This window comes from Topomyia yanbarensis, chromosome 3 (assembly GCF_030247195.1).
Source record: "Topomyia yanbarensis strain Yona2022 chromosome 3, ASM3024719v1, whole genome shotgun sequence".
Taxonomy (NCBI): domain Eukaryota; kingdom Metazoa; phylum Arthropoda; class Insecta; order Diptera; family Culicidae; genus Topomyia; species Topomyia yanbarensis.
In genome coordinates, this window is record NC_080672.1 from 177,745,752 (window position 1) to 177,764,013 (window position 18,262).

The 18,262-nt window shown below is 38.0% G+C and overlaps 1 protein-coding gene across 3 annotated transcripts in view; it reads left to right on the forward strand.

Annotated features, from left to right (window-relative positions):
• LOC131693351 (arylalkylamine N-acetyltransferase 1-like) overlaps positions 1-17,988 on the forward strand; it is a 41,417-nt gene extending 23,429 nt beyond the window's left edge. For 2 of the 3 annotated variants that reach the window (XM_058981107.1, XM_058981106.1), the window contains exon 5: positions 16,645-17,988. In XM_058981107.1, the coding sequence (XP_058837090.1) occupies positions 16,645-16,818 (174 nt within the window). In that variant the 3' untranslated portion in view covers positions 16,819-17,988. The remainder of the gene's footprint in view (positions 1-16,644) is intronic. The other variant, XM_058981105.1, reaches the window with a different exon arrangement.
• The last annotated feature ends 274 nt before the right edge of the window (positions 17,989-18,262 follow it).

Genomic DNA, 18,262 nt, shown 5'->3' on the forward strand with positions numbered 1-18,262 from the left:
TTTAATTAAATTTTGACAGACGCTGTTTTTAGAAAATGATAGATAAGTTCCATGTATAGAGGATCGCGATACGCCAGGATGTCTCTAACAGGAACATGGATTGGTCTTCCTCGGACTTGTAAAGAATCTACTAATTGTGATCTGGCTTCACGATATTCAGTGCAGGACCAAACAACATGCTCAATGTCATGGTAACCTTCTCCACAAGCACAATGATTACCCTCAGCGAGCCCAATACGACGGAGATGCGCATCTAAAGTATAATGATGGACATGAGCCTAGACCTCACACGGATGAAGTCCCGACTTACATCCAATCCTTTGAACCACGCCTTCGTTGATACTTTAGGGGTAATTGAGTGTAGCCATCGTCCCATATCTCCATTGTCCCAAGATGTTTGCCAACTAGCAAGTGTCCTCTGTCGAGAAGCGCTATAAAATTCATTGTAAGCGATGGGTCTTTCATATATTTCACCATCTAGTGCACCAATCTTGGCTAAATTATCAGCTTTCTCATTGCCCGCAATAGAGCAATGGGCGGGGAGCCACACTAGTGTAAATTTATAACATTTTCTTGTCAGGTTACTCAGAGATTCTCGTATCTTCCCCAAAAAGAATGGATCGTGATTATCAATCCTCTTTGAGCGTAGAGCTGCAATTGTGCTGAGACTATCAGTGAGGATAAAGTAATGGTTCGGGGGTAAAGTATTAATTATTTGCAAACTATAGTGAACTGCTGCTAGTTCCGCTATATAAACAGAGGCGGGTTCTGCAAGTTTGAGAGAAATTGAAAAATTATTGTTGAAAATACCGAAACCAGTGGCCTCACTGATTCGTGACCCATCAGTGTAAAACATTTTAAGGCAGTCTATGTGTTGATATTTACTTGTGAATATTTTAGGGATCTCCCGCGAGCGTAGATGATCCGGAATTCCACGAATATCTGCTTGCATGGACGTGTCGAAGAATAAAGTGGATTCAGGAATATCTAGTATATTGACGTATGTGGGAACATACCTAGCAGGCGTTATTTCTTGTGACATGTGATTGAAATACACTGTCATGAATCTGGTTTGGGGTTGAAGCTCGACAAGTCTTTCAAAATTTTCAATTACCAGTGGGTTCATAACCTCACATCGAATAAGTAAACGAGAAGAGAGATCCCAGAATCGGTCTTTTAAAGGAAGAACTCCCGCTAGTACTTCAAGACTCATCGTATGGGTCGACTGCATGCAACCTAAGGCAATTCGTAAACAGCGATACTGTATCCGTTCCAGTTTAATAATGTGAGTGTTCGCAGCTGAACGGAAACAGATGCACCCATATTCCATTACTGAAAGTATTGTTGTTTGATACAATCTTATCATGTCACTTGGATGAGAACCCCACCATGATCCAGTTATTGTTCGCAGAAAATTTATCCTTTGTTGGCATTTCGTTATTAGATACCTAATGTGGCCTCCCCATGTGCCTTTAGAATCGAACCAAATTCCAAGGTATTTAAAAGTCAGGACTTGGGCTATCGTTCTACCAACCAACTGAAGCTGAAGCTGACCTGGATCACGCTTCCTTGAAAAAACAACCAACTCTGTTTTCTCCGTAGAGAAATCGATGCCTAACTTCAAAGCCCAACTTGATAAATTATCCAAACTATCTTGCAGTGGTTGTTGTAAATTTAAGGCTTTTGGTCCTGTAACAGAAACCACGCCATCATCTGCAAGTTGCCTTAGAGTGCATGGGCTGACTATACAATTATCAATATCATTCACGTAAAAATTGTAGAGAAGGGGGCTTAAACAAGAACCTTGTGGGAGGCCCATGTAACTTATTCTGAATGTTGCCAAATCGCCATATGAAAAATGCATGTGCTTTTCTGACAATAAGTTGTATAAATAATTATTTAATATTGGTGAAAGACCACATTGATGTAGTTTCTCTGAGAGAACATCAATGGAAACAGAGTCGAATGCTCCTTTTATGTCTAAGAACACAGACGCCATTTGTTCTTTTTTTGCGTAAGCTAGTTGGATTTCTGACGAAAGTAGCGCCAGACAATCATTCGTTCTCTTTCCCCTCCGAAAACCAAACTGGGTATCTGATAGCAAGCCGTTCGCCTCAACCCAATTGTCGAGACGTCGTAGGATAATTTTTTCCAACAATTTCCTGATGCAGGATAACATTGCAATCGGTCGATACGAGTTATGATCGGAGGCTGGTTTTCCCGGTTTTGGAATAGCGATAACTCTCACTTGTCTCCAGTCGTGCGGGACAATGTTCTGCTCAAGAAGCTTATTGAATAAATTCAACAAGCGTCTTTTTGCTAGGTCAGGCAGATTCTTCACCAAGTTGAATTTAATTCTGTCTAGTCCCGGAGCATTATTGTTGCATGAGAGGAGTGCAATTGAGAATTCCATCATTGTCAAAGGCGAATCTATGAAATCATTACTTGTGGGAGCATCGCGAGTGATTTTCTGCGCAGGAGCAGAATCGGGACAAATTTTCTTGGCAAAATTAAATATCCAACGATTCGAAAAATCTTCGCTTTCATTAGTCACGTTTCGATTCCTCATTCTTCTGGCTGTGTTCCAAAGAGTACTCATTGATGTTTCTCTTGACAAGCCATTAACGAAGTGCCTCCAATAACTAGATTTTTTGGCACGACGTATACTGTCAAATTTGTTTTGCAAAATGAAATAATTTTCAAAGTTCTCACGTATACCCCCTTTCTGTTTCATAATTTCTTTGTAGGCAACTTGTTTAGCTTCATATGCATCAGAGCACTCTTTGTCCCACCAAGGATTAGGGGGCCGTCTATTTATTGTCATTCCAGGATTGCATTTCGTTTGGGCTTGTTCTGCTGCTTCAATAATTAAACCCGCTAGGAATTCATATTCTTCGGTAGGGGGTAGCTCTTCTGTCGAAGCAAGAGAAGTGGAAATTAATGTTTCGTATGTTTTCCAATCAATATTTCGTGTTAAGTCATAAGGAACATTGATTGAATTCGTAAGGCCTAATTCACTGTTAATTGAAACAACGATTGGCAAATGATCGCTACCGTGAGGATCAGGTACAACCTTCCACGTGCAATCTAACCGAAGTGATGTCGAGCACAGAGATAGATCTAATGCACTTGGACGTGCAGGAGGTCTGGGGATGCGTGTTGTTTCGCCAGTATTTAAAACTGTCATATTAAATTCGTCACAAACATTGTAAATCAAAGAGGATCGATTATCATTGTAGAGGGAACCCCACAATACTCCGTGCGAGTTGAAGTCTCCCAGTATCAGACGCGGAGCAGCCATGGATTCCACTACCTCAAAAATTTGACGTTGTCCAATTTGAACTTTGGGAGGTATATATATAGAAGCGATAGACATGTCTTTGCCTTTAATGTTCGTTTGGACAGCTACAGCCTCAATGCCCGCAAACAAGGGGATGTTAATTCTATAGAAAGAATAGCACTTTTTAATTCCTAGAAGCACTCCTCCATACGGGGTGTCTCGGTCTAGGCGAATAATGTTGAAATCATTTAAGTTGAAATTAATGTTTGAGGTAAGCCATGTTTCACATAGAGCAAAAGCATCGCATTTTAAATTATGCAGCAAAATTTTTAAGGAATCAATTTTTGGTATGATACTTCTGCAATTCCACTGTAAAACAGTGATGGAATCTTTCATTGGAGGAGGTGAATTACCCATTGAAAGATACAATCGCTGCAAGGATGGGCCATTGAGCAATCAGCTGCTCTAAAAATGTTCTAATTGTTGGGAGGAAAGCTGAAAGTATACTCTTTAGTGGTTCAGAAATATTGAATGCTTTAAAAATCCAATCAACAATTTCAGAAAATTTCAATAATCCTACCCCCGGCTGAGGCTCAGAGGTAGTCGAAATTTTATTATTTCCAGTAATGGTGTTCTGTTTGGATTGTACGTTCCCAAAACCGGGCGGAATTGATTTCGGTTTTGAATCGGAATTTTTCGGTTTTGGGCGCAGTTTATCTATTGGTGGAGAAATTTTAAGGCCCTTTCTTGGCAGCTTGGGAAAAGAAGACTGTTTTCTTTTTCTGGAATTTCCGGGTAAAACAAATGATGTACCTTCGCACGCTCCGTCAGAGTCAGACTGTTCCGAAAATAGAGATGCGTAAGTGTTTTCTAAGAAGATGGGTTTAGGGGTAGCATTTTTCAACATTTCTGCATAGGAGCGCTTAGACCTCTCCTTCAAGAATCGTTTAATTTTATCCTCACGCAATTTATAAATGGGGCATACAGGGAGCTCATGTGAGTTTTCTCCGCACATTAAACATTTTTCTGAATTTTCATTGCATGTATCCTCTTGATGAGAACCCCCACATTTGCCACACCGTGCCTTATTGGAACAGTAAGTGGCTGTGTGGCCAAGCTGTTTGCAATTAAGGCAATTCATTACACGAGGGATAAAAAGGCGAACAGGGAGACGAATCTTATCGATAATGACATAGTTGGGCAGCGCAGACCCAGCGAAAGTCACTCGAAATGAGTCAGACAGTCGATAAACTTTTTTATCTCCTTCGTGTGATACTGAATGCAATTGCTTGCATTCAAGTATTTTTACGTCTTTAAGTATGGTGTCTTTGAAACGACCAACCCCATGCTTAACTAAGTCATCATCAGTCAAACTCGATTCTGTGATGACCCCATCAATTTCAATTTCCTTTGAAGGAATATACGCTCTATATTCACGCGTAAAAAGCTCGCAAGAAGCAATTGCATTGGCTTGTTTGAAACTACCAACGACAATGCGTATTTTATCTTTATTGACTTTGACGATCTCTTTTACATCCGAGAATCGCGAAGTCAAATCTTTAGAAATTTGAATAATATTTAGCGCCTTTACTTTACGCCTAATAAATACAATCCATGGTCCCGTTGACGACTCTGGGTAAATTTTAATTCTAGTCGGATTTACATTTTCAGCATAAGGCTTAGGGGGAGGGTCTGTTACTCGTTCTCCCATCTCTTCATCCATTTTACCTAGCAAGAAAAACTATCACAAAAAGGAATGAAAAATATACCTGTTATACCTGTAGAACACACCTCATGTGTTACGTTGTAAACTCGGTGCCCGTTGTTTGACAATGTGACACCTGCTGTTCTTCTTCGTCGCGTTGCTTCTTCAGTAGAGAAATAGTCCTACCTGCAACACTTCAAAACTCTCTCCGATTAAGCTGCTCGTCGGTATCACCACCACAAGCGCGCTCTCTCCGTTTCCACCACCTCGGTAGACAAATGTGGCTACCTGTGGCTTGCTGCGAAAATCCCACTGTCGATGCGGCACTTTTCGGTGCCACTTGTTTTCCTTATTCGTCGTACCACTTCTGCGGTAGACAAATAGAGCAAATGGGTCTACCTGTGGCGCTTCCCTCTCGTCGATTAGAATTGCCCGACGACACCAATACACTATATTTTTTTCTGTGTGTACAGGCACGATCACTGTCGATTTCTGCCACCGCGGTAGGCAAATTCGTCTACCCGCGGTTTGCTGTCAAAACACCACTTGTCGAGGATGCCGTTGACCACGCCTCCGACGTATCAACTGTCGACTCACACTTAACAAACTGGTCTCTCTCTCTCCCACAATAACGCATACAGCGTCTCGCACTCCGTCACTCTCTCGAGAACAAAACCTTCCACCTGGAGGCACAACCGTCTCGGTCGGTTGCAAAAACTGTTGAAAAAAAATCAAATCAAAGTCTACGTAGATTTTTGAAAAAAAAACCCTCCTTCTCATAGACAAACGTAGATTTTTGCTAGAACCACCCTACGTGGTTCTACGCCAATGTAGTATACAGGTATGGCGAACATGCCACTTTGGTATTCGTAAGATTAATTACATGAGTAGTGTAAGTGATCACAGAATAAATCGATTTGCTTTCGTCATACCGGTCGTTCTGCTCCCATTGAATCGTGTGAATGCTAGGACGTCGACCCGTTGTGCTTCTGGATTGTTTACATATTTTTGGTTTGTGTTCTGCCACACCTATATATACCTCATAGGGGAATTAAAGCGTCATTTAACTGTCAAAGAAAAATCAGGTAACTCCTCACACCAACGAGAATCGCATTTGAATTGCACCATACGCGCGCACGTTAGTCGGAATGAGAAAGGTTACGTTTCGTGCAGGGAGAGATAGTTGTATATGGATTCTCGAGCGAGAGAAGAGCGTGGAGGTTAAAATATCGCGGGAAAAACCCTTACCAAAATCTTCTTAATTTGCATACTTTCCGAGAACCTACCACATTTTAGCCTTAAGAAACCGATAATAGATATTTCGAAAATGTTTGTCAATCTGAATTGCCACTGTTTACAGTCGGTTACCATTCATAAAAACCATATCGAAAATTGTAAATATTAGGCGACTCTAGTGAAGGTGATGATAAGTTTTAGTTATTGTGCGCTTGTTTCGTGTTAAAATGACGAATAGATTGCAAAATATGATTCAAGACCAATTAATCAATGACATTATTAAGAAAATACTAAGCTTTTCATAAAGTAAATGCTGCAAATCCCGTGCTGAAAAATGTGAATAAAATGTACGATTATTGATTACATATTTCTGATTTTTCTCTAAACTTTTGTAGAGGGTACACTTGAATTTCCCCATTGGTTCTACGCCCCTCTTCAAATGTGACAACTGCAAAAATGCTTCCCCCAGAGTACCCATTGAGACGTCCAAAAATTGTTTCAAAATCGTTCAAAACGTCCAACGATGGACGTTCGTTGAACGGTTATTTGGACGATGTCTAAATTGGTCCAACGAACGTCCTTCATTGGACGATTTTGAAACCAACCGTTCTTAGAGGTTAGAGTTGCGTAAAAAGGATTGGCAACACTGGATCAATCATTGGTTTTTTATTAATTTTGGCAACCTTTCATTTTTAGTTAAAATTCATATGACTTCTCCCGAACGTTTTAGTTAGAAGTGAATTTTGTGCATTTCATAGTTTAAAATGAAGTATTCAGTTTTATTTTGTAAAAATCAATACGATAAAAAGCATCGTATAAAGAACATAAGCTTTTTCCGGTTCCCGTCTGATCCGCAACTAAGATCGAAATGGATTGATTTTTGCCACTTACCCTCAGATTGGGAAGTGACAGAAAACAGTCGAATTTGCAGCGTAAGATAAATTTAAATAAGTAAATATTTATACATGCATACACAAATTTGTGAAAATTTTAGCTGCACTTTAACTATGAGAAAGACCTTTATATTTCCACTGTCGGTGGAAGATTATTAACACTACTCACAGCTGTTCCGGTGTTTGAAATAGTACCAAACTTAGATATCAGTTCACATGACGACAATGATTTTCTTGTGAGTGTGGTCATATTGCCGAATGAATTTGACATTTTTACAATTTATATGCCACTGCAGGATTCTAACAATAACATTGCTACTCAAGCAGTACCGGGGTTTGTGGCTGCAAATCCAATTGCTATAGAGGGCAGAGCCAATTGAATCCACTGTCTGTTCAGTCGAGAAGGTGGAGTCCATGTCAGAAGAACAACAAAAGCTGGCATATCCACGGTATCACTGATACCGTATCAGTCAGGATTCAATAGACGTTCCGCGGAAAATAGTGGCACGTCGTTAATTTCTTTTTGTTTTAGTTTCAGACTCTTTCGAACTATCCGTCGACTACGATGGAAAATGAACAAAAGAATAAAACTATTAAGCTTCTTCGGCAAGAACTAAAACGCTCAGAATTAAACCTTGCCAAAGCTGAAAATATTCAATCCCGAGCAAGTTAGATTATTGCGGGGTGATTTGGTATGGGTTCAAAAGTGGACCAACGAATCGATGCTCGAAAGTTTCGAAATGCGTTTTGCTTGGGGTACGAAAGGTTACAACCTTAAAAACCATTCCCTGAAGTTTCCTCTTATCATTAACGAAACGATGAACCAACGCTACCGGCAATCATATTGACTATTCCATTTATGGTCAGCGTCACTTGTACCATTTGCTGAATAGGTCGTTAAGTAACGTTACCATTCAAAAATGCCGATTTACTCGAACAAATTTTAGGGCATATTATAAGGGGAATAGTGATTTTATAATCAATTTTTGCGGTACTACATTGTTATTGGATATCCCGCATAAATAAAAACTTTATCTGAAATCCTCCAGATTATACAAAAATCATAAGTGCTATGGTAACCACATACGTTAAGGTCTATTTATGATATTACGATAAATGCATTTTCCTGTAAAATTATATGAAAATATAGAATGAAGATACGAGTTATTGTTACAATATAGGGAATGGTTATAATATAATATTGTAAGTTAGAAAAGAATTGAGGTGCTTCCGCAGGATTATTAAAAAATATATCGAAACGATTTGAATTGAAGTCACAATTATGTTAGTCGTTTTCATATGGTTCTGTAAGGTTTGCTTTAAAGAAAAGCGTGTATCGTTACAATTTCCTTACAAGATTGCCATAATGTTCACCTCAAGTCGAATCGTTTGGTTACAGTTTACAGTAATCCTTTATATTGAATTGAATGTGTTGTTAAAATGAAATAACAAATCTTTGTTTATTGCACATATTTATTGGGAAAAAATAATAATTTATCCACGGATAAAGTGCTTTAATACATTATTATTATTTCTTACCAAGTGGAAATCAGATTATTTAGGGCCCTATTCTCACAGTCACGTCACCCATTGACTAGAAGAAAATTTTGCTCTAGTCACTACGTGACGTGACTGTGAGAATAGGGCCCTTAGGTTGGATAAAAGAAATTCCAAATTTAATTTTTGGCATACAGGTTTCGTTTTTGGATAAAATCTAAAGCTTCATACCTTTCTGTAAAAGGTGAAATGAATCCACAAGGCTGTCAATAATGTTTTACTCAGAGAAGGTCGATTAGATTAATTCACATTTCATCTATAGCAACAATTTGTTTATAAGCACATTCAGCAAAATAGTAAAACTACACCCAAAATCCGACGAGTATGTTTCTATTACTTTTAGGTAAGATTCTATTGTCTTTTCGGTAACAGACCACGCAATTGCGCATTGCGGTATTAAACTAATATTCCCACAAAGGTAGTAAACGGTGGAATGGCGAATTTCGGTTGCTGTTCATGTATGCGCATCACACAATCAAACACTTTTTCAGTATGTGTCAACCTCGGCTCTGTTCGGATGTAGGTTAATTCGGTCGATTTCTATGATAGTATTAGTACCGAGTCAAACCAACCAGAATCCTGGCGGATCTCTGACCGAACTCAGGCTGGAATCTGCCCCAATATTGGCCGAAACCAGCCAGAATTATGGATTTTTTACTGGGTAGGTTGGATAGTGGAATAAAAAGTTTAGGCGGTTTCCGGATCCGGCCTAGCTGCCAGATCCGGACCAGTCCCCAAATCCGGATCTCCCGGATCCAGATCAGTGCCCAGATCCGAAGCAGTTCTCGCATCTGGACCAGTACCCGGATCCGGACCAGTACCCGGATCCGAACCAGTACCCGGATCCGGACCAGTACCCGGATCTAGCCCATCCCCTTTTCCCCCTACCAAGTCCGGACCTGAATCTGACCCAGACCTGGTGCTTAGATCCAGACAAGTGTCTGGATCCGGACCTTCGGTTCGGATACGTGGATCCAAACCATAGGTCTTGCTTCCCGTACATGACGGGAAGGACTGTTCATGTTTTGTGCAGTCGCTACCTTGCTGTTAACGTCCGTGATAGAAAAGAAATTTCAATTTAACACCAGCCGAAATACCCCACCACTATTCCGAGTCGTTTTTCTGACTGTGCTTTGAAGTGTGTGAAGAGAGTGAGCCGATCTTCAAATACGGAATAGGTCGTGTAGAGAAAATCGAACCTCGTCTTTGTCCACATAGTGTTCACTTTATTTGATGCGCAATACAATGACAAGCGAAGTGCTACACACTTCCAGACAATCCGACGCGATAATATTTATTGAATAAGAATTGATGAAACATGAGTGCGACGCAGAGAAGATTTAAATGTGTTGGTATTGCCGTTTGAGGAACTTTTTGTTGTGACCGTTTTAGCATGAAATGTCTTGCTATTAGAGCATTTTTTTTCTTATTACCGTAAAGGTATTACAGCCGAGTTTTGGGTGTAATCATAATCAAATTTCGTATATGGCAAATTATATCACATCGAAACACTGCCGTTTAAGAAGTTCTGTTAGTAGAAAGAAGCTTCACGAATGTAGGATGGACTTCTAAAGAAGGGCTAACACCATGTATTGCAGTCCTAGCAACTCAAGAATTTCAAATCCTCCTTTAATACCCGAGTTTATACCTTTTTCTAAAGTGGATCAATGTAAATGTATTACATTTTTCGTATACTTCACGAGTCTTTTTAACAATGTAAGCACGGCTCACAGAATGGAGGCTTGCTATTCCGCGAATTGACAGTTTTCGGTGACGTCAGAGAAATCGTTGAGATAAACAAACGGATTTCTCGAAAGTTGTTAATTGACAATATTCGAGCTCTTACGGTGGAAAAAATAGTGTACAATGGATTTTTGACGTAAATTACGCCATCATTACACTATACACAGTGGATAATCAGTGCATCTATGTGATTATTAGCGTAAATCGGGAATTTGGATGCATTGTGATTTACCAGGTGCCGATCATTCGTTAGCAGCAAACAATATATGAATTTCATGTAATTGTTTTCGCCGACGATTTCTATGACGCGCTCTCGTCAAATGTTTACACTCTAACGAGCTAGCCTAGTATATGTAAGCCGTGAATGTAAGTACACAGCTGCCGGAAGTTGCTACACCTGTCAAGACGAGGAGAGTTTATCAATTCTAATAACGGATGCATCATCCAGATTCTCGATTTGCCTAACCAACCAGATTCAACGATGTATATATTATTTTTTTTGATTCGTTTATTTGACACGGCTCATAGCGGTAGCTTAACGGAGCCGTGGATCTTTTATACGTTTACAATACATGTAAAAATAAAAATACAAACAATAATTAATTAATTGGATCTCGTGCGCGCAACTTTTTATTGCGAGCGGAGACCTTTTTTCGCGAGGTCTGTTGGCAAACAGCGCCAGGGGGGGGGGGGGGGGGGGGGGGGTCATTTAATTCTCTCTTGTTTTTCACGTCCCGGTCGAAGCTGGCTTGGTGTTCGGGATCAGATGTTCTCCCTTGCTTCTGCTTCTTGCACTTATTGTTATCAGTGTAAATCCGTCGTCATTGTTACTGCATTCGTTGCCGAAGTTGCTTACAGTTGCTTTTGGGGTGCTGGATGATTCTTTTGCGGTTGTCATTATGGTCTGAACAGCTGCCACAAATTTGGCCACCACTTGTGGTTCAGGCATTGGTATTGAAAACTCTGTTTTAGGTTGGTTTGCCGTAGATGAGTTGGCAATCGGTTGAGATTCATTTTCCTCTGTATCTTCCGCGCAAGGTTGTCCATGATGAGCTATCTGATTACAATACTTGCACGTAGGAGTTTGCCCCTCATTGGTGCACAGCGTAGTTTGCATAATTGTAGTTCCGTGAGTATTGAGTTTTATTGCCAAGTAGGAGGGTATAGGCCTTTCAACCCGCATGCTCACTACAAAAACGCCGTTAGGAGTACCCGGGAAGAAGTTTCTCCAAGTATCAGGTGTAACGGATTCTACTTCTCCGTATTGCGACATGCATTTTGCAATTGGCTCAGGAGGGGTACGAGGTAATAGGTCATATGGTCAAGGCTCCGAAAATGGCAACCACAGGCGAAATTATTTTTTATCCATTTTTGCGTCAAACTCTTTGTTTTCCATATGTATATAACCTCTAATATTAAAAAATATGAATGGTGATCCCAGAAATAAATTTCATGTCTGTCATTTATGAAAGTTTGTTGATGCTACTTGCATGACCTGAAAGTGACTAAAAGACCGTAAGGAGATAAAAAGGTAAACAAGATCCATATTTTTAACTTTTTGCTTGCAACCACATTTTTCTATCGTAGTCTAATTTAAATCTGATGATATTTCTTGAAAATTTTTGATGAATATGGATTATTGCTTATTTTCAGTTGTGAAGTAATGGAAACCAAATAACTTGTAACGTGACAGATCAAAAATTCAAAAAAGTTTTGTGGACCACACCAACAGCATGCATACAATGTCGAACCTGCATTTTTTTCTTACTACTTTGAGTCTACTTTTTGAAACTGTATTGTGAAAACTTTAAAGTTTTATTAATTTTTAAGAAAACACAGTTTATCTTATGTAACGTGACAGATTTTTTCTGCTGTAAAGCAATTCTATCAAGTTTGATTCAATTGTGTCAATATTGGTGACCATCTTTGATTCTGATGAAACCTTTTACCTTTCATGTGTATGGGAGACTAAGTATTTTTCAATATTAAACAAACAATTTTTATTCAAGAGTAATATTTAAAAAGGGCGTATGAGATCTTGAATGCACTACTTTCAATATATATTTTTCGAAAATCGTCATTTGTGCAGCAAAACTATATGATAGCAAGCTCTAGGGAATTATTTGTTCTTTGTGAATATTTTTTGGTGAAATTTAAAAAAAAAGCAAAAAAATGTAAAGAATACAAATTTATTGTTAAAAAACAAAACAAAAATGAAAGTACAATAACAGAAAAACATTGTTTTTTTTGTTAACGAAGCCTGTAAACTGATGAAACTATAATTGCAGTATTAGGAAGTTATTAGTAAGACAACATTTTTAATTTCAAGTATTCTTCTAAATTTCTTAGTATATGCCAGTCATAAATATTATTTTCTCATACAATATTAATACTAAATATAATTTCGAAGCAAAATGCTCTTAAGAAATTTTTTTTCGGAATATTTTGATTTTTTTCAACAAAAATATCTAGTAGTGAAAATACGCCCTTTTAATAAATTACTCACAAATACCAAACGCAAAAAACATAACACGTTTAAAATTTAGCTGCAAATAAAAAACTTGAAAATATAATTGCATCGTAGAGAAAATAACAATCAAAAGTTTTAACACATTTCAATAATTCTTTTAATTTTATTTTCAACAAAACCAATATGTTTTTCAAAATAAACATGAAATTTCCCGTTAATACTCAGTTCATAAATTAAGGATGATTTGTGTACGATTGTCTTGATATCCTTGCTTCAATGAAAATGCAGAACTGTAACGTGACAGATTCTGGTTGTAACGTGACAGATCATTGAGAATACTCGATAAAATCGAAAACAAAGTTTTTCTTCAGGAAAACTATATTTCAAACTCTTCCTTGCTTTCTAAGCTTCAACTTAAAACTGTTTTCATGCAAATTTGGGGGCCAACAGAACAGACTTTTTCTATTTAGTCGTGCAACCTTCAAACTAACTGCGAAAATTGTGTAACGTGACAGAAGTATCAAAATGACAATAAAGTGAAAACGGTTCATGATAGAAAAAAACTTTCTGTAGGAAAAATGTGCGGTTTAGTGACCTTAATAATGTGCAGTTGTGATAGAATATGGTTTTATTGTTTTTGCTGACTTATCTTATGAAATATGCGTAAAAATGTAACGTGACAGACAGAAGCCTTGACCATATAACCTTACATCTATATAATCATTCTCAATGTATACGGGAATCTTAATTCCAACGTTGTCACTTTTAACCACATGTTTTAAGTTATTCTTCAAAACGAAACGCTCGGCTTTTGCTAACGTGTTGAATGATATTAACACTACATTACGAAGATGGTGATACTGAAGGTACAAGACTTCCGCAAGCCTAAGTTGCATTTTTACCTTCAGAAGATATTCCACTTCACTAAAACTCGGTCGTTTTAAACAAAATTTAAAGTCAACGACCGCAGCGTTGGGTCGGAGTAGAGCTTTTTCGTCAACTTTACTCATGATGTCAAGAATAGTCCGATGTTTCCTTTGTTCTCGAGACAATGCACACTAGATCGAGAGGCCTGTTGTTCACTTGGCTCGATTGTACGTCTGAATGCGGCAGAAGTAGAAAGTAGACTGATGTATAGGGTGATGAGCCTATTTTCACGATACTAAGCAAGGTGCCTCACTAATTCGGTAATTTCTTGCCTTACAATCAATGGAATGCGTAAAAATTGACATGAACCGCTTTGCTTCGTTGTTAAGAACCAATATAATAACACAAATGCGTTGAAAACAGTAAAATTCTCGTGTTTGACCACAATGAAAACTCGAATCGAGTGCCCCTATTGTTGCGCTACCATTTGACTCAATGCGTTGAACAAAGATGGCAGACACTGCTCTAACCAACGGCTTCAAATGGGTAGGGTGATAATAGAAACATGGTGCAAATAGGCTCATCACCCTATATTATATATGAATGTATTGTATCAAATACACAGGTCACCACCACTAAAAGGCTCGCAAATCTCCTCTTAAACCAATTCAAGGAAAATTAAGGGAAAATTTGAATTGAAGTTCCAACCATATACGGTATGCTCCTAGGGGCAGATCGCTTGTGATGCATTTTTAAAAATCAGCGAAATTAAATGCATTTATTTCCATCAAAATAGAAATTCATAATGTATTTTGCGTTGCGTGCAATATTGTTTGCGTTGCGTGTAAGACGTCAAAACCCTACAGAAAAACTAGCCCTACATTTAACAAAACGTCGAACAAAGTGGATCAGCGTAGGACGTTTGTTAAACAAACTTTTCTGCGAGGCAGTGCAGAGCTGATGCAAAAATGGAAATTAAATGCATTTTTCAATTTGATGCAAATTTGTTATACATTCTTAGAGTGATCTAACCTTAGAGTGATACCTGATACAACTCACGTTTTTAAAAGTTGCGTGCAGTGATGGGTTAAAAACCAAATTATTTATCTCCCAGAAGAAATCGTAAATGAAAACGGCTTGATTTCGAATGTAGTATTTTTCATTTGAAGGAATTGGTTGACTTTGAAGTTGGAAAAGGCCTTAAAATAGCATCTCGACTAACTTGCGGAGACGTGGATTTTTTTAATAGTAACCGACTTGATGCTATGAAGGTTGGCAATTCATACAAGCTTATTAACCACAACGTAGCAGCAGCTCTGCGGTTCATGAGCGCAGAAATGAATCAACCTGAACTTCTGACGACCGCATTGTTCGTCGAATGTATTTGAAGATGGTTCAAAGTGATGACATCACGGAAATTTTATTTAGCTCTTAGTCTAAAAGATATGGAAGTTTACAATCAAACAATATACTTCCTCAAATTTTATGTTGGCTTCATATACGCATGCAAGGTCGGTGAAGCGAAAAGGTGGAAACCGTGGCAAGCATCCATTATTCTTTGCACGAATTCAATTGTACGACTGCAAAAACATTTTTTGGTCGACGAGCAGTATCCGTACCTATTCACAGCACGATTTACACAAAACTGTGTAAAAAATATTTTCTCGCTGTTGAGGTTTAAGCAAAAACTACCCACGGCTTTGCAATTTAAGGACAACCTAAAGTTGCTTGTAATTTCGCAGTTCATGGCAGCCATACCTTCCTCGTCATATGAAACAGATGACAGGAAGTGGTTGTTGGACTTGACAAAAAGCGGAAGAAACAAGGAACATAAGCCGCAAACAACATTAAACGATACTAACGAGGTAAGACAGAAAAAATCTGCAATGTTAAACAAGAGTTGTTTTATACTGTTACCAAAATCTTGTTTCTTTGATTTACAGGAGACTGATTTTATCGAATTCACCGAAGAAGTTTTCGACGACCGAGTATTCGATAATGCAGAACGGAACCTGATTTACCATATAGCCGGATACATCATGAAAAGTGTCTCGAAAAATTATGCGTCGTGTGAGATTTGTATTTCTCCTTGCTTCAGTGAATATCCATTTTTAAATTTTTTTATTAAGTACTATTTTTAAAGATTACACCGGCGAGGTGCTATTGTATATGACAGAACCGGTATATATGTTTTTGTTGCTCTGGAGCGAATCTTTCGAGATAATGTAGCAAACTTAAGGCAAAGCAACGACAATATTGCCTCAAAATTTATTACATTCATGAGAGCAGTACGAATTAATATCTTCGAAGAAGACTGCCACGATATTAGAAATAAGATAATTGACCGCTTCGTGACATTTCGACTACGAATTCATCAGCCGTACAAATCTCGATCGAACAAATATGATAGTCGCTCGATGGCAGAATAAAGTTTTATGTCCAATCCATTCAAACTATGTAATTTAAAATATAAAATAACTCAAAATATATGTTTTAATAATTATATCTTTAAGTGAAATATTTCTATAGTTTGGAATAATATTAATAATTGCATTTTTCTCATAATTATAATCACATGATAACGATACTCCCCACGCATTCGAGCATTGTTATTCTTGGTGTCCGATAGGTAGACATTTTGAGTGTTCGATAGGTAGATTTGCTTCAGTCTTTGCGAGCGCAACTGTTATTTATAAACTGTGGCTTCCCCCTTTCATTTACATTTTGCATTTGACAAGCACTGTGGGCATTGTTGCCAGAAGTTCGGCTGAAATAGTTTTAATTGCCTTGGCTGCCAATATCACATTTTGTGCATAATGTCACCTGTTTATCGATTTTTTTTAGAATTTTTTTCGAGCTATTACGACTGTTTGTCTATAATTTATCTTTTCAGGTTATGAAAACAGACGCCACCGGAGCATTCTCGCAACGCGTCGTGAGTTCGCTTGGATTTATAACCAAGGGTGAGATTAAATACACCGACTACTTAGACAGCAATGGAGATCAAATCTTTGTTGTCGAACCACCGCATGAGAAACTAAAGATTATGTGCAAAGTGATTAACTAAGCAAAGTACTAAGAGGATCTCACATGTAGTAGATGATATGTATTTAGCAGGATGTAGGATGTCGTCCAATATGGAAAAAAGCCAAAATTGTTGACGTGTGATTATTTAATGTTTATAATGTTTTAGGTAGAAAAGTCATTTTGATCATGATTTTTTAAGTATTCAATGAATATGTCAATAAACTTAAAAAGCTTTAAATGTTAGAATAATATAGGAAAAGTTAATTTATTCTAATTTTACCCGCGCAGGATAATATGAGTAAAATCAAAATTAATTGATATCCGTCAAAGCACAAATTGATAGATCACATACCGACCAATTTTAAGTGATAGTATAATCCATGTTGAGCTATACAATACACATATTCAAATTTTTTTGAAACTCCTAATATATAAATCGTGGCACAGAAATACATATTGGTAAAATACTATAAAACATAAATATTATTATACCATGTTTCGAAAGCATCTGAGTATGTATGGAATGTTTTCTGAGTTCAGATGACAATCCTCAAAATCAACGCTAGCATTACATAATACGAATGTGAATTATATAAGAAGGTGTGGCTTCTAGGGGCACATGTGTATCTAATGGGTGGTGCTTTCCTCGAAAGTTCTGTAACAAACCAATCAGCAGTACTGGATCAGACTTCAGTAGAGCGATAATAACGTTAGCAACTAAGGTAATAATATGTTTCGTGTGTGCTGGACGAATCGATGTTAGCTAATGTTTTGCCACCCAACCATGCAAGCAGCCAAACTATGTACGTTTTCCTCATTCGTGCAATAGCACCGTAGCGTGTTCAGAAAATTAGTTACCAGTTGTCACTGTGCTGCATCGAATCCTTCGAGCCTTCCTTACAATCTATATAATTCAGAGTAGAAGAACGTGAAACACATCGAGCTTTATTAGTGATCTGATTCATAATTCTAACATTTCATGGATAGTGAAGTAGAGATCCCATCCTGCACCACAAAGCATTTGATGAAGTCTGGCAACTGTTTCATAACATCAACAGGTAATTATAAGTTCAACAGCTTCAAAAACGGAATTTTAAATTTGTGTTTGGAAGTACATATGCAGAAAGGAGATACAACGTGTTTTGTTGTCTTGCCATTCTCAAAACAAAAAAACATTATAATGGAAAAACCGTAATTAAAGCAACAAATAAAAGAGAAAAAAAATAAAAGGATAGTGTTTTGGAAAGTTTGAGGGTCCTATTTTATGGAATGATTTTTGTTTGGGTGAAAACAGAGATATTTTCGAGGCGCTTTTGTGCGATATGAGCGTACGGGGCTATTCGGACCCCCTATTCCGTCAGCCACCGTTCAGCGGCTTGAGGCTGCGCACACCATTGCACACGCCACAGCATAGAAAATACATGGGTCGCCAATCGACAGCTGTGACATACCAGATTAAGTTTTTGTAAAGCAATTTACTTTCT